We start from the raw sequence: 17,186 nt of genomic DNA on the forward strand, positions 1-17,186 counted from the left end.
CACAGCTTTCTTATCCATTCATCTGCTGATGGACATCTAGGTTGCTTCCATGTCCTGGCTATTATAAACAGTGCTGCAATGAACATTGGGGTACACGTGTCTCTTTTAATTCTGGTTTCCTCGTTGTGTATGCCCAGCAGTGGGATTGCTGGGTCATAAGGCAGCTATTTCCAGTTTTTTAAGGCATCTCCACACCGTTCTCCATAGTGGCTGTACTAGTTTGCATTCCCACCAACAGTGTAAGAGGGTTCCCTTTTCTCCACACCCTCTCCAGCATTTATTGCTTGTAGACTTTTGGATCGCAGCTGTTCTGACTGGTGTGAAATGGTACCTCATTGTGGTTTTGATTTGCATTTCTCTGATAATGAGTGATGTTGAGCATCTTTTCATGTGTTTGTTAGCCATCTGTATGTCTTCTTTGGAGAAATGTCTATTTAGTTCTTTGGCCCATTTTTTGATTGGGTCGTTTATTTTTCTGGAGTTGAGCTGTAGGAGTTGCTTGTATATTTTTGAGATTAGTTGTTTGTCAGTTGCTTCATTTGCTATTATTTTCTCCCATTCTGAAGGCTGTCTTTTCACCTTGCTTATAGTTTCCTTTGTTGTGCAGAAGCTTTTAAGTTTAATTAGGTCCCATTTGTTTATTTTTGCTTCTATTTCCAATATTCTGGGAGGTGGGTCATAGAGGATCCTGCTGTGATATATGTCAGAGAGTGTTTTGCCTATGTTCTCCTCCAGGAGTTTTATAGTTTCTGGTCTTACGTTTAGATCTTTAATCCATTTTGAATTTTATACAGCAGCAGAAGCGTCTAAAAAATTACCTCGGGCATTTCTATTTGTTATGACAACAGACGGAAATCTCCCATTTTTAGTATAAACGTGTCAGGTTTGGGGAAGCAGTGCTATTTGATTTATTTTGCTTTACCTTATTCCATGTGGGATCTTTGGGCTTTGTCTGGTCAGGGGTGTCCCTGGAAATGGGCCTAAGACAGTAGTGTTTCACCCCTCGCATCGCAGGGTGTGTGCCCGCCTCTGGGTCGTGTCCTGGTCTCGGCCTCACTGTTGGCTCCCATTGAGTCCTCGCTCTGAGGCTCCCTCTTCTTGCACTTGGGGTAGCTGGCAGCCCATCAGTGGTTCCCCATAAAGGTGGCAATGGCTCAGCCCCTATGTTGGGGCTTCAGGGAGGCATGTGGGGCAGGGACCCCTGGTTTTCAAGCCCTGGCCCTTGTGCTTCTCCTTTGCAGGAATCACCAAAGCTGAAAGCAGTATGGATGATGCTGCAGAAAGAGCCAGAAGGGGGAGTTTGGTGGGTAGACTTCCCGTCCATGCTGACGAGAGAAACTCCGTGTGGTCCAGCCGTTTCCGGCTCCCGGCAGCCGCTGATGCCTGGTCTCTTCCGCCCCTTTTGTAGCTGAAGGGGACCCTGTTTTCAGCGCCAACCAGATGGTTCTAAAGACCAATGTGTGACCCCACCTCCCCGGCCCTTCCGTGGGCTGCGCACAGGCGAGCGCCCGTCCTTATGTTTTGCGCGGTGCCTGCTGCACCCAGAGCCTGTCACCCTTCGCAGTTTTGTTTCTTTGGCTCAGGGGCTACAAGATGCTCTTGCTTGAAAAGCCCCCGGATCAGCTGTGCCCCGGCTGGGCTGCTCTGCCATCACTGCCGCCCGGTACCCTACAGTGACCCTCAGGCCAGAAGGACAGTGAGTGACACCTTGTCACATGACCACCCTGGGGCACCATGAAGTTGCTGCCACGTAACAAGGTTCTGTGGACAAGGGGGTTTGGTGCTCTTTTCCCTGGTTGTCGTCATCCTCCTCCATGCTGATTTCCCGGGAGTGATCTAAGTGGGGAAGCAGATGCTGATTGGAAACTGATTGCAGCCCCCAGTCTCTGTGCTTTCTCCATTCAAAATGCCTTTCGTTTTGGGCTTCCCTGGTGGCTCAGGTGGTAAAGAATTCGCCTGCCCTGCAGGAGACCCAGGTTCTATCCCTGGGTTGGGAAAATCCCCTGGAGAAGGAAGTGGCTACCCACTCCAGTATTCTTGCCTGGTGAATCCCATGGACAGAGGAGCCTGCTGGGCTACAGTTCATGGGATTGCAAAGAGTTGGACACGACTGAGCAACTAACACTTTCACTTTTCCCATTTCATCTGCCCCCAATGTCAGTAGCCACTGGGCTGGCAGAGAAGTCCTAATTTGGATCGGATTGATTGTTATGATCTTGTTCCACATGATTGGGTGCAGCCAAGGACATATGTATTGGACTCGTGATTTTCACATCACCACTGACTTAAAAGTTTTCTGGGGGACTTCCCTGGTGGTCCAGTGGTTAAGACTTTACCTTCCAGTGCTGGGTGTGCAGATTCAACCCCTGGTCAGGGAACTAAGATCCCACATGCCTCATGGCCAAAAAAGAAAAAAAGAAGACATAAAACAGAAACAATGTTGTAACAAATTCACGAAAGACTTTAAAATGGTCCACATTAAAAAAAAAAAAAAAAACTTAAAAAAAGAATGTTTTCTGAACCAAAATAAGGGCCCCCAGACCAGCAGCATCACTGACTTTTGGGAACTTGCTGGAAAGGCAGATTCCTGGGCCCCACCCCAAAGTACTGAATCAGAAACTCTAGGGTATGCCCCCAAATCTGTATTTTAACAAGCCCTCCTGGAATTCTGATATACTTGAGGCTTTGAGGCTCACTGATTTGTTTCCTTGTTTTCAAATTTTTATTGTAGTTGATTTACAATGTGTTAGTTTCGCGTGTACAGCAAAGTGATTCAATTACACGTGTACATATATGCGTTGTTTGAGATTCCTTTCTCATAGAGGTCATTACATAATCTTGAGTAAGGTTCCCTGCGCTGTACAGTGGGTCCTTGTCGGTTGCCTGTCTTATATGTAGTCGTGTGTATGTATGTGTTCTCATCCCAAGTTCCTGATTTATCTCCCCTTACCTCTTTGGTGATCATAAGCTTGTTTTCGATATCTGTGTTTCTGTTTTGTAAATAAATTCATTTCTTTCTTTTTTCAAATTAGGTATCAGAGGCCAAATGCTTTAGCATAGACCTTGGTGCAGAGATTGGAATATTCTATGTTCTTGCTGTCCAGCATGGCAGCTGCAAGTGACTGTCAAGGTCTCTAAATGTGGCTACTGTGACCAGGCAACTGAATTACTAATTGTATTTCATGTCAGCTAATCGCAACTTAAATTTATTACTTACTATTTTTCTTTCTTTTTTAGTGTGCATGCGTGCTAAGTTGCTTCAGTCTTTCTACTCTTTGCGGCCCCGTGGACGGTAGCCCACCAGGCTCCTCTGTGATACCCTCATCCCGTTCCCTCACTTCCCACCCCACCACCTCCAGACCTCTGGTGGCAACATAGCTGATCTCTTTTTCAATACGTTTTTTTGGTGTGTTGTGTTGTTATGTTTGGTGTGTGTGTGTGTTTTTTTTTTAATATTAATAGATTTCACTATAAATGAGATCATACAGTATTTGTCTCTGTGTGACTCTCTTCACTTAGCATGATTCCCTCGAGGTCCATCTATGTTGTTGCAAATGACAGGATTTCCTTCTTTTTTTATGGCCAAATTGTGTTTGTGTGTGTGTGAGAGAGAGAGACAGTGAGTGTGTATGTATCACATTTTCTTTATTCATCTGTCAACAGACACCTAAGCTGTTTCCATATCTTGGCTGTTGTGAATAATGCTGCTGTGACCTTGAGGGTAATGACTTTGTTTCCTTCAATTAAATGCCTAGAAGTGGAACTGCTGGGTCATATGGTAGTTCTATTTGTAATTTCTTGAGGAACTGCCACACTTTTCTGTAGAGGTTGCACCATCTTACATTCCCAATCTAGACTTAAGGAGCCATGGGTAGCTAGTGACTGCATACTCGCCCTCCCAGCCCCACAGCATCTCCTGCCATTTATTATTGTGTGAATAAACTCCTGAAAGCCTTCAAGAAAATAAGTTATTGATTGTGCAATGGTTAATTTTATCCTGGAAGAAAATTGCTCTTAGAGTGAAGTTCCAGTTGCTACAACAGTAGTTGATTTAGGGTCTGATGTTGGAGAGAGGGTAAGCTGTTGTTAGCTAGTGGGGAAAGCATGTTCCTGAGTGTAACCCTGGTTTTGTGAACATGTTTCATCACCTGTGCAGTGCTGGTGGCTATGCCTGTTGTATGTGTAACTTACGTGGACAGATACATGTCCTGTTAGGAGTCAGGCTGTCATTCAGAACTGAAGCTGGCCAGGGGTTCATAGAGTTGGAGCTGTCCGTCCAGTGCTTCCTGCCCTAGGGAGCTTTGTAAAGAGATGTTCATGGAAATCAGGCGAGACCCTTTTTGTCTTACTCCCCTCTTGAGTGTCCCCAGGCACTTTTGGTTTCTAGTCTTAGAACCGTCCAGAGGCTGGTGGCTTAAAAACCTCTGGAACAATTTTTAGTTCATTAGATTGAAGAGGATTCGAAGGAAAAGAGGGTCTTCCTGAGCTTGTTAGCTTGAATAATTAGAAATGCCAGAAGATGCTCCGAGATCAGTCTCTGGGGAGAGTTCCTGGGATTACATGACCCCATCTTTGTCTCCTTTTCCAAAACACAGCAGAAGCTCTGGGCCGAGAGCACCCCCAGCATTCTCTGTTCCTGCAACCAGAGCTAATCGTGGCATGCAGGAGCCTGGGCACCCCTGTGAGTTTCTCTAGCAACTGAAGCCTCAGAATTGAGGCAGCCAACGATATTAGTTAGACAGCAAACGATACTAAATTCTCTGTCACAGGCAAAGTTCTACATGACTGAGCTTCCTAATTGAGGGCCCCATTTCTTGCATTATTTAAATCCATATCATTGATTTTTGCAATCACTTCTTCTCAGAATCACAGAATACTAAAGCTGGGTGGAAGGGAAAGGAAAAATGGTCATAATCCAGCCTTCCTAATTTAAACTGAAGGGAGTAGAGGCTCAGAGAGGTTGTGAGTTAAGGACACACAGTGAGTTCAGAGCTGGTCAGGAAAGTGCAGAACTAGCCCAAGACGAGTGAGCCAGGCCTCCTGGGTTCTCGCATCACAGCCTCTCAGTTTCTTCTGTGGACTCGGCTCCTTGTCTGTTGACTCGGTGTGTACCACTGGTGGGGGTGGAGAGGGCTCGGAAACTGGACAGATGGATGAAGAAGGGACATTTCAGATGCATAATAAGAAATGTATTGATGCTCACTGCTTACTTATATTTTAAAATGCTGCTTCTTGCTGGTGTGTCATGTAGCTGTTCTGAAAATTCCAAAAGAATATTCTGACCTGTGACACGTTGCTGCTCCCTTTTCATAATAGATTTTCACAAATTGTTCATGGATCTATGTATATGATTTAGCCACTGCACAACTGTTACTCATATTGTTAACTGTTTTTTTTTTTGTTTTTTTTTTAATGGACAGTTTTGTTGGGATCAGTTTGCTTTCCAGCCACCAGACCTGTCTCTGGTGATTGACTCTGATAACCCACCTTTTTGTAACTTTTTAATTTTTTAAATTAAAAAAATTTTTTTCTCTCTTTTTTTTAAAGTATTTATCTATCTGCCTAGGATCTTCGTTGCATCATGTGAGATCTTTTTTGGTTGCAGCTCATGGACTCTCTAGTTGCAGCATGTGGATGGCATGTGAGATCTTAGTTCCCTGTCCAGGGATCAAACCTGCATCCCCTGCATTGCAAGGCAGATTCTTAACCATTGGACCACCAGAGAGGTCCCGTGACTTACTTTCTTTAAGTAGTCTGCCTCTCTTACTTTATCCCAAAAGTATTGAAATGTTCAGTGCTATAAGTTTATGCTTCTGTGCACAAAATAAGCATTCTCTAGATGCTGGTTGAAAGCATGAACGTCATCCCATCCAGACAGGTCTGAAGGTTAATTTCCTTTGCTTTTAACTACGGTGGGGGTGGTGAGGGGGAGGATTCTGTAGTCTAGGAAGAATATTAGCTGTAAAATTTTTTTCCCCTTCTTGTTTGAATGGAGTCTTTAGTAAACGATTCACATGCACACCAAAAATCTGGGAAAGGCTGGGTAAATTGAATGTGGGGTTATTGTTTGTGTCCACAGAACAAAGCCCTAAATCACATTTAGCATAACGTGTGGTTTTAAATTGGACTGATTTAGCAAGGAGAGTGAAATAATCTCTCATCCTGTCAAAAAAGGCGATACCTTCAGACCAGCATTTAATTGCATTGGCAAAGTAACTTCGGGAAAGCGGCAGTAATTCTGGCTGCATTATTCTTGGTTTGTGGTTAAATTGAGATCATCATTTTCTCCTAGTTGCCCTAACTTTCTTTATTGCTCTTCAAGCTAATCAGATGAATGTGGGGAGAGAAGCTTAGTGGTAGCTGGAGGGTGAACAGGGAGAGAGTGAGGTCTGAGCAGGGCTGTAGTCCTCTGTCGATTTGCTCTTGACATACTCCAGGGTCCAGGTAGAGAGAACCCATGAACACCTCTAAATCCAGCAGGCACAGTCTGATGAATTTCCTTGTGGTCATTTATGCAAAGTGAATACGATCCATTCCTGAAAAAGTATGTTATGGAGGGCACACCTAAACATGTGCTTTTGTAGCCAGATCCTACAGGTAGGGCTTGTCTGCATTCCTCTTGGTACTGGGGAGTGAGGTGCTGGAGGAATTCCTAGTTGCCTCAGTGATCCCCTTCAAGCCTACCTTTTTATCTCCATCCCCACAACCAGCCTCTTCAGTCAGCTCATCCACGCCTTGCTCATTTTCCATCTGGACCACTGCCTCTTCCCAGCTGTCTTCGTTCAGACTAATTCCTCTTCTCCACAATCCCTTCCTCTAGCAAACGTGTGTCTCTGAACTTGTACCAAGCCTCTAAAAGTAATCAAGTCATCGATACCTGAGACATTTTATAAAGCTGAAAATGATGACTCAGCTGTAATGAGCGCTGTGCCTGCCACCTTCCTTCTGTTCCCCTGGGAGTTATCCACTGGGGTTCTTGGTATGGCTGTCTTATATATCTCAGGTTTCTGGGGACTTCCCTGGCAGTCCAGTGGCTAAGACTCCACAGTCCCAATGCAGGTTTCCCAGGTTTGATCCCTGGGGGAGGGACTAGATCCCACAAGCTACAACTAAAGATCCTGCATGTTGCAACTAAGACCTAATGCAGACAAATAAATTAGGAAATCAAACAAACAAAAAACCTGAGGTGTCTGGAATGTTACACACACCTGGGCCTTGGCTTTCAGCAACGTTGTCCCCAGGTTTCTCCAGTTTTCTGGGGCACCCCTGGAGGAGGATGTTGAGATGGGAAGAAAATGTACTAACGTAAGACCTAACAGTTCCTTCTGTGGTACCCAAGACCCTTGTCCATAGTTTCAGTTACCTGAATGTTTTGGTATTAAGAGCTTACACGAACCATGAATGGTGGCCAGTGACATGTTTGTGAGAGACTGAATCAGCAGATGGGATACATGAAGTGCAATATATTGAAGTGAGACTTAGTATTTTTGAGATAAAGATGCCTTTGGCTTTTAAATTTGTATTTGCAAGTATATACTGTAGGGAAGGGGAGTGCTTTCAGCTCTCCAGTCGCTTTCTTTAACCTTTGATATGCACACTCACGTTCCCTTCTTGCTACTGAACTGGTTTTTCATATGCCCGAATAATAACAATGTGGTGATCAGCTGCTAATCTGATACAAGGGTGTATGTGTGTGTGTGTGGATTGAGATGCAAAGGCAAAAATCAGGAACTTGGTAGGTTGATTGTTTTATCACTGAAGATTGAATTTAAACATCATCGTGATTTAGTCAAGTGTTAAGAGAACAGCTCTTCAGATAGCAGATTATTTAAACAGCTTGATGATACACAACTCGGAAAGGGATTTTGGAGTTTGCTGACTTTCTTTTGGAGATGTGAGGGAAGTAGAAGGAAGAAAACAACTGGACTCAGTAGATGTTACATGATTTTAAAAAATACAATTTTATATCTAGGAGAGTAAATCCTAAGAGTTCTCATCACAAGGAAAAACATTTCTTTTGTATTTTTATGAGATGATAGATGTTCACTAACCTTATTGTGATAATCATGATGTAAGTCAAATACTTAGGGTTTACACCTGAAACTTACATAGAGCTGTATGTTGATTACATCTCAATAAAACTGGTGGGAAAAAATTTTAAAAAAAGAAAGAAGTATAGAATGTTCTGTAATGTTTGCTTAGAGACTGTTCATGGCACAGATTTTCTCTTCTGCCCTTTGAGGAAACATTTCCATGTGAAGCCGGTGGTGAGCTACTACCTAAGAAACTCCCTACAGAAATTACGTAAGAGAGATATATATGTGAATAAGGTGATTGCGCTGGAGTTTCATCTTTCTCTCATTTGAAAGGAAAGCAGAATGTGTCACTGGCATTCGCTGCCAGGGGCGAGGTTCCTGCATTCACACTCAGCGTTTCTGTTTCCACAGCTGTGCCACCAAACATAGCAGAACTGAAGAATCTGGAAGTACTTAACTTTTTTAATAACCAGATTGAGGAGCTGCCCACGCAGATCAGCAGTCTGCAGAAACTCAAACACCTGAACCTGGGGTGAGTCTCCTGGAGGGAGAGGGGAACAAGAGGAGGAGGAGCTGGAAGCCGGGATGCCGGTGGGAGCGAGGGAGGGGTTTGCCATTTTCAGGAGCAGCAGATCTCTAATTTTTTCCCCATGTTTTAGGTTTTTAAAAAAGTTTTATTGTTTTAATACATCCTTTCAATGGCCTACATTAGCGCAAATCTGTGTGCTAATTGAGAAGCTAATTGTTGGTGTAATAAGGGAGTTTATTTTTACTGTATTTTGTTTCCAATAAAATTTTATTTCCGTTATGTTGCCTAAGAAGGAACCTATTTGCATAGCTAGCTTGAACTGTACAGGCCAGTTGTAATATGGTTGCTTTTTTTCTTTCCATATTGAGTAGAAATAGTGTCTAAAGCACCTTCCTTCTATGGAGGGAAGGATATGTTTTCTAACACTACTACATTGATTCTTAACAATTTTTCCTTTTTATATTTGAGAAGTTATCAATCCTGTATCTGTCTTTATACAAAGGTGAAGAGAGGAGTTTTGATTCAGCTGAGGTTACAGAACCAGGTGCAGTGAATTAATAGTAATACCTTGTGTTCTTTTGTTGCTTTACAGTTTTTAGAGTCCTCATACCATTGTTTGACCCTCTTAACAGTTGGGACTGGGGAAGGGCAGGCATTACGGATTTCATTGTGTGGAAGGAAGCCAAGCCTTTTTCAAGAGGTTAAGTGGCTTGCTCCTGATTGGTCCTCAGGTTAGTGGCTGAGCAGACAGAGAATCCCACTGTCCATCAGACACTATACGCGCCCCCCAAAACTTGGACTTCTGAATTCCAGCTTCATTGTTGAGCTCTTTAAGGATACTGTCTGCTCCAAGCCTCATCCTCCATGTAAAGTAATATATCATTAAATTTTAGTCATAAACACTGATTCAGTTAGTGATTTGCATGGAGTGGCTATAGGAGCTGGCCAGGTATTTGTCAATTTACTAGGAAGCAATTGTGAAAAACAAAAATCATTCATGGATTGATTTTTAGTTCATGTTTTTCCACTGGGAGTCAGGTTAGACGCTCTTCATTTGCTATTCACTCCGGTTGAGAAACAATCTTTGTAAGAACTGTGAGCATTCTTTTCTCATAATGTCTGAGAGGAAGTAGGGTTTAGAAGAAGGGGAAAGTCACCTGATATCAGACAGCTTTCTCTGACATATACGGAGACTGTACTCATCTGGCAAACCAGAAAAGAAAGGCTCCTCTGTTTATATCTCTGTTTTGAAAGATTAAGTCCTAATATTTCATTTGCATTTAAGAAGGAAGCTAAAACAAGACATATGTAATGGGTTGGCCCAAATGAACTTTTTCGCCAACCCAATATTAGACATGTATTCTTACTATTAAATTCTTCATCGTTTACTGAGGGAGTTGATATATATAAGGTACAAGAGAACCACCTAGGTCCGAGATGGTGGACAAGTTGACTTTCATTAGACCTCAAGCCTCAGTAAGTGCTCATTTTAACATATTGTATAAATGACACACCCATAGGTGCCATGGTAGTTCCTAGGTGGACCATAAAAGGTCAAAAAAGTGGGTGGTGGCCCAATTTCTGGAAATCATGCCCCTTACCCAAAATAGTTGGGATAATCCTCCCATTCATTGGTGTATGAAATTACCCACCCCAATAAAAACTGATAACCCCATACCCTGGTGCCTCTTGACTTCTGAGATGGATGGCCACACTCTTGTCTGTGGAGTGTATGTCTGTCTGAATAAACATTCTTTCACCTAAAAAATGGTGCTAGGAATAGTACCTGGCACATTCATCATCATCATTGTTTTATTTATAGATTCATTTATCTTGGGACTATGTAAGTGCCTTTTCTACATGAGAGCCTTGCTTGTTTGAAGATCAGTGATGAATGTTGCAGCCTTAAGGATGGGGGCAGAGCAGCTGTCAGCGAGCAGGGAAGTGTGCAGCTGGATTGCTGACCAGTGGGAGGTGGTCAGGTAACAGTGGGGAAAGGGGCCAGGAGCGTGTTAGCATATAGGTGAGATTGGTGGAAGGATTCCTACAAGCTGTAGCAGTAGAGCTGAGACTCTGATACTGAGAGGACTGACAGGTAGATGGACGACATCTCTGATTGTGAAAAGGACTTATTTAAAAGCTCAGTATGTACATACAGTGGAATATTACTCAGCCATAAAAAGGAACAAATGTGAATCAGTTGTGCTGAGGTGGATGAACGTAGAGCTTGTTTGTTATAAGTCAGAGAAAAATACGTATTAACATATATGTGGAATCTTGCAAAATGGTACTGATGAACCTATTTGCAGAGGAAGAATAGAGACACCAGCATAGAAAATGGACTTGTGGACCCAACAGGGGAAGGAGAGGGCGGACGAATCGAGAAAGTAGCTTTGACATATAAACACTACCACATGTGAGACAGGTAGCTAGTGGGAAGCTGCTGTATAACACAGGGAGCTCAGCCCCACGCCCTGTGATGATCCAGAGGGGTGGGATGGGACTTGGGGTGGACGGAGGCTCAAGAGGGAGGGGACATATATATAGTTATGACTGGTTTGTGTTGATGTATGGCAGAAACCAGCACAACATTGTAAGGCAATTATCCTCCAATTAAAATAAACTGAGAAAAGATAAAAAGCTCAGAGCACCGCCTGTTCCAGGCGTTGCAAGTCTCGTGGTGTCCTGAGTGTAAAGTGTAAGGCGGGAGGAGGTGAGGCAGGAGATGAGGCCAGGCAGAGAAGCACTCATCTGTGCATTCGATGAGTGTTTCTGGAGCTCTCTGTTCAGGTGCTGGCCATCCGGCCCTCAGGGATCCTATATCACAGTTGGGGAAACAGCCTGGAAATAAGTAAATGTCCATTGTGGCAGGGAGTTGAGTGCTAATGGAGGGCCTTGTGTCAGATAAAGGAGCTCTGGTCTTAACCTGCTGACCACTGGGGAGTTGTCACCGGGAAGTGGCGGGTAAGATGATACTGGTATGAAAGATCACGTGGAGGAGAAGTTGGATGAAACCCACCAGGTTAGCGTTTCTGGTGAACCAGGGTAGGAACAGTGAAGGTGGGGAGGGATTTTATATGAAAAGCAGATACAAGTGGTAAAATTCATGAGGCGGTACAGATGGGACGATGGAGCTGAAATAGACGTATAGAAACAGTTTTGGGGAGGACGGAAGGGGCCTAGGTTTTGTTCGGTTGAGTTCAAGATGCTTCAGGACAGAGTTGTAAACTTTCCTTTTTAATCGAACACTTTTGAATTGCCTCTTCGTCGGCTTTGAAGCTGTTTGCATTTTTGGCTCTTGCTGATTTATTGATTGTATAACACTCTCTGGATTTAATTACCTAGCTGTATGGATGGGGTTGTCAGAGTTTGAACCCAATTCTTAGTTCTCTGGGAGAGGGATTAAGATAGGTTTCTGTAAATGGTACTTTTTTCCTCAAATGGCATGAAGAATTTTATCTGTGCAGCCCTGGTTAAGGCAAGGCATGGAGGAGGACTCAGAATAAACAGACAATTAAAAAAAAAAAAAAAGTGCAGCAGAGCAGTTAGGCCACATGTAATCCAAGCTTCATGTTCAGCCAGATGTTGATTTTGAAGTTTTAAATCCAATTTTCTATTTATTCTGATGATCCCCAAACCAGAGAGGATTGTAGGCCATCTGAATAAACAGAAGGATGATGCTCTTCATTCTTCCATTGTGTCATTCATTATGCAGAGTTATTTTTATTTTATTAAAAAAGTGTAAAGTCACATAGGTTACAAGGTGGTAATTATTTTGGGTATAACCTCATGGCCAAGAGCATCATGCCAACTATTCTGGGATATCTTGTTTTTTGCTATGTTTCTTGGCATGTGGGATCTTAGTTTCCTGACCAGAAATCAAGCCCCAGCCCCCTTCTTTTGGAAGCATGGAGTCTTAACCACTGGACCACCAGGGAAGTCCCTGGAATAACTTTTGACCTTTTGACCTAGTTAGATGAAGGAGCTTATCTTACGAAGATTTAGAAGTTTTCACTGAGCACAGTGTTGAGTGTTCATGGTTTTGCTCTTTGTTTTGTTTTGCTAAGTGTGTGAGCAGGTCACTGTGGAGGTGAGGAAAAAATCTGCCTTTCAGGCAAGAAGGTTTTATTGAATCAGGAATCACCCCAGAGGACCTCTGGAGATCAGTGTTCCAAAAGAGAAGTGTTCAAATGGGCCTTCCTTTAGCTTTTGAAGAGGAAAAAGGGGAAAAGTGCCAGACATCCTTTGACTCTGGTTTTGTCAAGTTCTCCATCATATGCGGGCATCTTCCCATTTCCATATGCATTTGAAAAACGTTCACCTGCAAACAGAACTTAAACCATTGGGCATGGTTGAGTCATCAGGAGCTTTATCTTCTAACACCTGAATTGGTTGGAGAGTAAGCAGATGGGGAAGCCATCCTTGATGGTTCAGACTCCACAACGGTCTCCTTAGGCAAGCTCGTCTCTTTGAGGCTGACTCAGATTCTCTTTCCAGCTTCGTGAAAAGCAGTTGTAGTTACAGCCATCATTTCTTGAGAACCTACCTGGGAGCCAGAAATTGTTTCAGGGGCTTCCCATGTCTTCTCTCTCCACTTTCTAGTGGTCCTTCTGGGAAGGTATCTCTAGCCTCATCTTCAGTTCAGTCACTCAAAACTCGTGTCCGACTGTTTGCGACCACATGGACTGTGGCAACCAGGCCACCCTGTTCATCACCAACTCCCAGAGTTTACTCAAACTCATGTCCATCGAGTCAGTGATGCCATCCAACCATCTTATCCTCTGTCGTCCCCTTCTCCTCCTGCATTCAGTCTTTCCCAGGATCAGGGTCTTTTCCAATGAGTCAGCTCTTTGCATCTGGTGGCCACAGTGTTGGAGTTTCAGGTTCAGGATCAGTTACAGCATTCATCTTGCAGTTGAGGAAATCGGGTCTCAGAGAAGCTGAGTTACCCAAGGCCACCTGGTCAGCGAGCGCTGGAGCTAGACCTCCACCCTAGCTCTGTTCTGTCCTCTCTGGGCATCCTTGAGTGCTGGAGCTCTCGGAGGACGCCCTGAAAAGAGGCAGCTCCCATGTGTAGATGGAGATGTAGATGACCCCTGCAGGGAAAGGCAGCACATGCCACCCGTCAGTGCCAGGGAGCCAGGGAGTCACCCTTTGTGTGCGGTGTCCAGAGGTACAGGTCCAGTGGTAGCTGAGTCGACCCTGCTTTGAGACCTTCCCGATGCATTGTTAGGGCTTTCTTTCTGCCCTCTGGATGAGCAGGCCCAGTGCTGTCCCCGCTGCCGACTGCAGGGGCCTCTGCTGAGTCCCTGACACCTTGAAGGAGAGGGAAGTGGAATTGGTTTCTTGCTCAGGGAATAAAAAGAACCTTCAGTTTAGTAGATTCTTGACATGCACAGGTGGATAGGCTCGGGCTTGCTCTAGGCTGGAGAGTGGACAAGATCTGTCTTTTTGGTGAGACGCTTCTTCCCACTAAGAAAGTCTGAAAGTGGATTTCTTGCATCTTATGTTTCAAAAGTGTACTTCTGGGTTTGGAAAGAAAAAATTTTATTTGTCATTTTCAAAAATGGGTAACTCAGAGCAAGATTTAAGGAAGGAAGCACTTGCTGTATACTTCCGTGCCTTTCTCACTGTCTCTGATTTCTTTCCTTCAGTTTACTCAGCATCCTCACGTGGGGGTCCAGGAATCAGGGGTGCCTTGGCCTCCAGGAGTGCTGGGGGCTCTTACATACCTGTCATTCTCATCAGGAGAGTCAGAGGTCCTTGGTGCTGAACCTGTGTTAACCTGACACTCCATTGCTATGTTCCAGAGATCATTATAAGTACTGTTCTGCCTGCATTTCAGTTTTGGAGACCCCGTGAAACACTTGACACAGATGTGCTTCACAAATTGTGAATTCACAGAAAGTATCAGTTATTAGGGCTTCCCAGGTGGCACAGTAGGGAAAAAAAACGAAAACAAAAACCCACCTGCCAATGCAGGAGATGTAAGAGATGCAGATTCAATCCCTGGGTTGGGAAGATCCCCTGGAGAAGGAAATGGCAACCCACTCCAGTAATCTTCTGTGTAAAATCCCATAGACAGAGGAGCCTGCTGGGCTCCAGTCCATGGGATTGCAAAGAGTTGGGCACAACTGAGCACAGCACAGCAGCAGCAGCAGTTCAGCAAATTGTGCTGGAGGTTAACTTGCTAACTGTAAAGTTAACCTAAGATTTCATACCCATCAAGAGGTGGGCATCGCTTTTTTTCTAGTTTCTCTCTGCTCTCAGCTGTTTCCTGTGAGGCCTGTTTGGTGGGTTTGAATAGGATTGTGTGTCATGTGAGAAGGATTGGGGTCTAGAATTATGTTTGGCATCACAGCACCCCCCCCCTTTCAGTATTTGTCAGTCTATATTATTAAAAAATTTTTTGAAATCATATTTTAAGTGTATTCAAAGAGAATAATATTAAAAAAAATAAGAGTCTTACAAGTGGAACATAATAGAAAAATATTTTTCTTAGCTTTCCTTAGCTTTCATTGGAGGTGTGTATGTGTGTAAGGGCTTGCTTCCCTGGTAGCTCAGATGGTAAAGAATCCACCTGTGATGCGAGAGACCCAGGTTCCATCTCCGGGTCAGGAAGATGCCCTGGAGAAGGGAATGGCAACCCACTCCAGAATTCTTGCTTAGAGAATCCCAGAGACAGAGGAGCCTCAGCCATGGAGTCACAAAGAGTCAGACATGACTGAGCAACTAACACTTTCGCTTTTTACATATATATTAAAAATTTTTCAATTGTGATATAAAGTACGCATAACATAAGTATACCGTATTTATGTTTATGCGATTCAGAAGCATTACGTGTATTCCCATTTTTTTGCAGCCTATCTCTAGAAGTTTCTCATCTTGCCATACTAAAACTCTATACCCATTAAAAACTCCCCATTCCCCTCCTCCCTCCCCATCCCCGGTCCCTGGCAAACTTGATTCTAATTGGAGATGGTACTGAACTACTATCAGTAGTTGCAAAACAAAACAAAATAAAGTGGTTTTTTTTTTTTTTTTTGGTCTCCCATTGGGAGGAATAAGCAAAATCAAATAAAGCAGAAGTCTGAAAACTATGAGACTTCACATATATCTTCTGAGGTCTTATCATTGCTACACTTATAAAGAAGTTTTTCTCTAGAAGGAAAGATATTTTGTGATGTGTTTATTTTCTGTGTAAAACAGTGTTGGAGCACCACCATTGGAGAAAGTGACAGCTAAGGCATTTTCAAATGTTTCATGGACTTGGAAATCACCTGGCTAGAATTACTAGGCTGGTAAAAATAACATAAAGTGAATGGGATTACAGTTGGGTTTTCAGCTTTGAGCCCCTCACAGGTGACTCTGAGACTTGGCACACAGAGGTGATCTGAGTAGTCCATATACATACATGTTTTGTGTGTGACATTTTATATTTTTACCCCCAACAACAGCATGAATAGACTAAACACTCTGCCTCGAGGATTTGGATCGCTTCCGGCTCTGGAGGTCCTTGATTTGACTTATAACAACTTAAATGAAAATTCTCTTCCTGGAAACTTCTTCTATCTGAGTAAGAAACTTTTAATCCTATAAATCTCCTTAAAATGGTCCTCTGCATTCTAAAAGGGAAATTTATTTGCCAGGTCCCAAACTCCAAGAGAAATTATTGGACATATATATATATTTTTTACTTCACATTCCTTTGAATGTTCCCTCATAGCTCAGCAGTATGTATATTTGATAAATTGTGATCTAACACCATTGCACTCAAGTGGACTTGGTAATGTCATATTAACTTTATGATAGAAATTTTTGCCTAAATGAGATCATCTCACATTTAGCTAGATAGCTTGACTGTCTTTTTAAAGAACATGCAAAAAAAAATTATATATATATATATATGTATATGTATAGTATGTGACTTTCTCATGTGTTGCTATTAATGATTTGAAGGCTTTTTGCCCAAAGATATTCCAATGAGTTACTTATAAAAATATACATTAATAAACCACTAGCAGAATTTTAAACATTTCTAGCCAAGATTCTTATTATAAGACTTTTAAAAAGTATTCTTATTGATATTATCTGTTTCGTCTACAGCATGTCATCAGACACTAAGAAATCACCAGTCATAGATGAACACACTTTATCCTCTTATATGTAAACACATTTCTTGCTGCAGATGCTTGTGAAAAATAGGAAAAAGTGATTTTCTGAGAACTCATAAAATATTTAGGAAAGAGTTGTTGTCTTTAGGTGAATAATGTTCTGTTTTTCCAAATAGTGACATAGCTGGCCTCCAGAGATTCCGATTTTTCTGAGTTAGTCTCTATAAAGTTTCTTTTCTTTTTTTTTTTTTAACCTTCCATATATACTTTATCAGGGCTTCCCTGGTAACTCAGCTGGTAAAGAATCTGCCTGCAATGCAGGAGACCCCAGTCCGATTCCTGGGTCTGGAAGATCCCCCAGAGAAGGGATAGGCTACCCACTCCAGTATTCCTGGGCTTCCCTGGTGGCTCAGACAGTAAAGAATCACCTGCAATTCGGGAGACCTGGGTTCGATCCCTGGGTTGGGAAGATCCCCTGGAGGAGGACATGGCAACCCACTCCAGTTT

The 17,186-nt window shown here is 43.1% G+C and overlaps 1 protein-coding gene across 3 annotated transcripts in view; it reads left to right on the forward strand.

Annotated features, from left to right (window-relative positions):
* The window catches only part of RSU1 (Ras suppressor protein 1), a 205,655-nt gene that overhangs the window by 45,349 nt on the left and 143,120 nt on the right, over nt 1-17,186 (forward strand). For all 3 annotated transcript variants that reach the window (XM_070381905.1, XM_070381903.1, XM_070381904.1), the window contains 2 exons: nt 8,448-8,568; nt 16,023-16,141. In XM_070381905.1, the coding sequence (XP_070238006.1) occupies nt 8,448-8,568; nt 16,023-16,141 (240 nt within the window). The remainder of the gene's footprint in view (nt 1-8,447; nt 8,569-16,022; nt 16,142-17,186) is intronic.

This window comes from Bos mutus, chromosome 13 (genome assembly GCF_027580195.1).
Source record: "Bos mutus isolate GX-2022 chromosome 13, NWIPB_WYAK_1.1, whole genome shotgun sequence".
Classification (NCBI taxonomy): Eukaryota; Metazoa; Chordata; class Mammalia; order Artiodactyla; family Bovidae; genus Bos; species Bos mutus.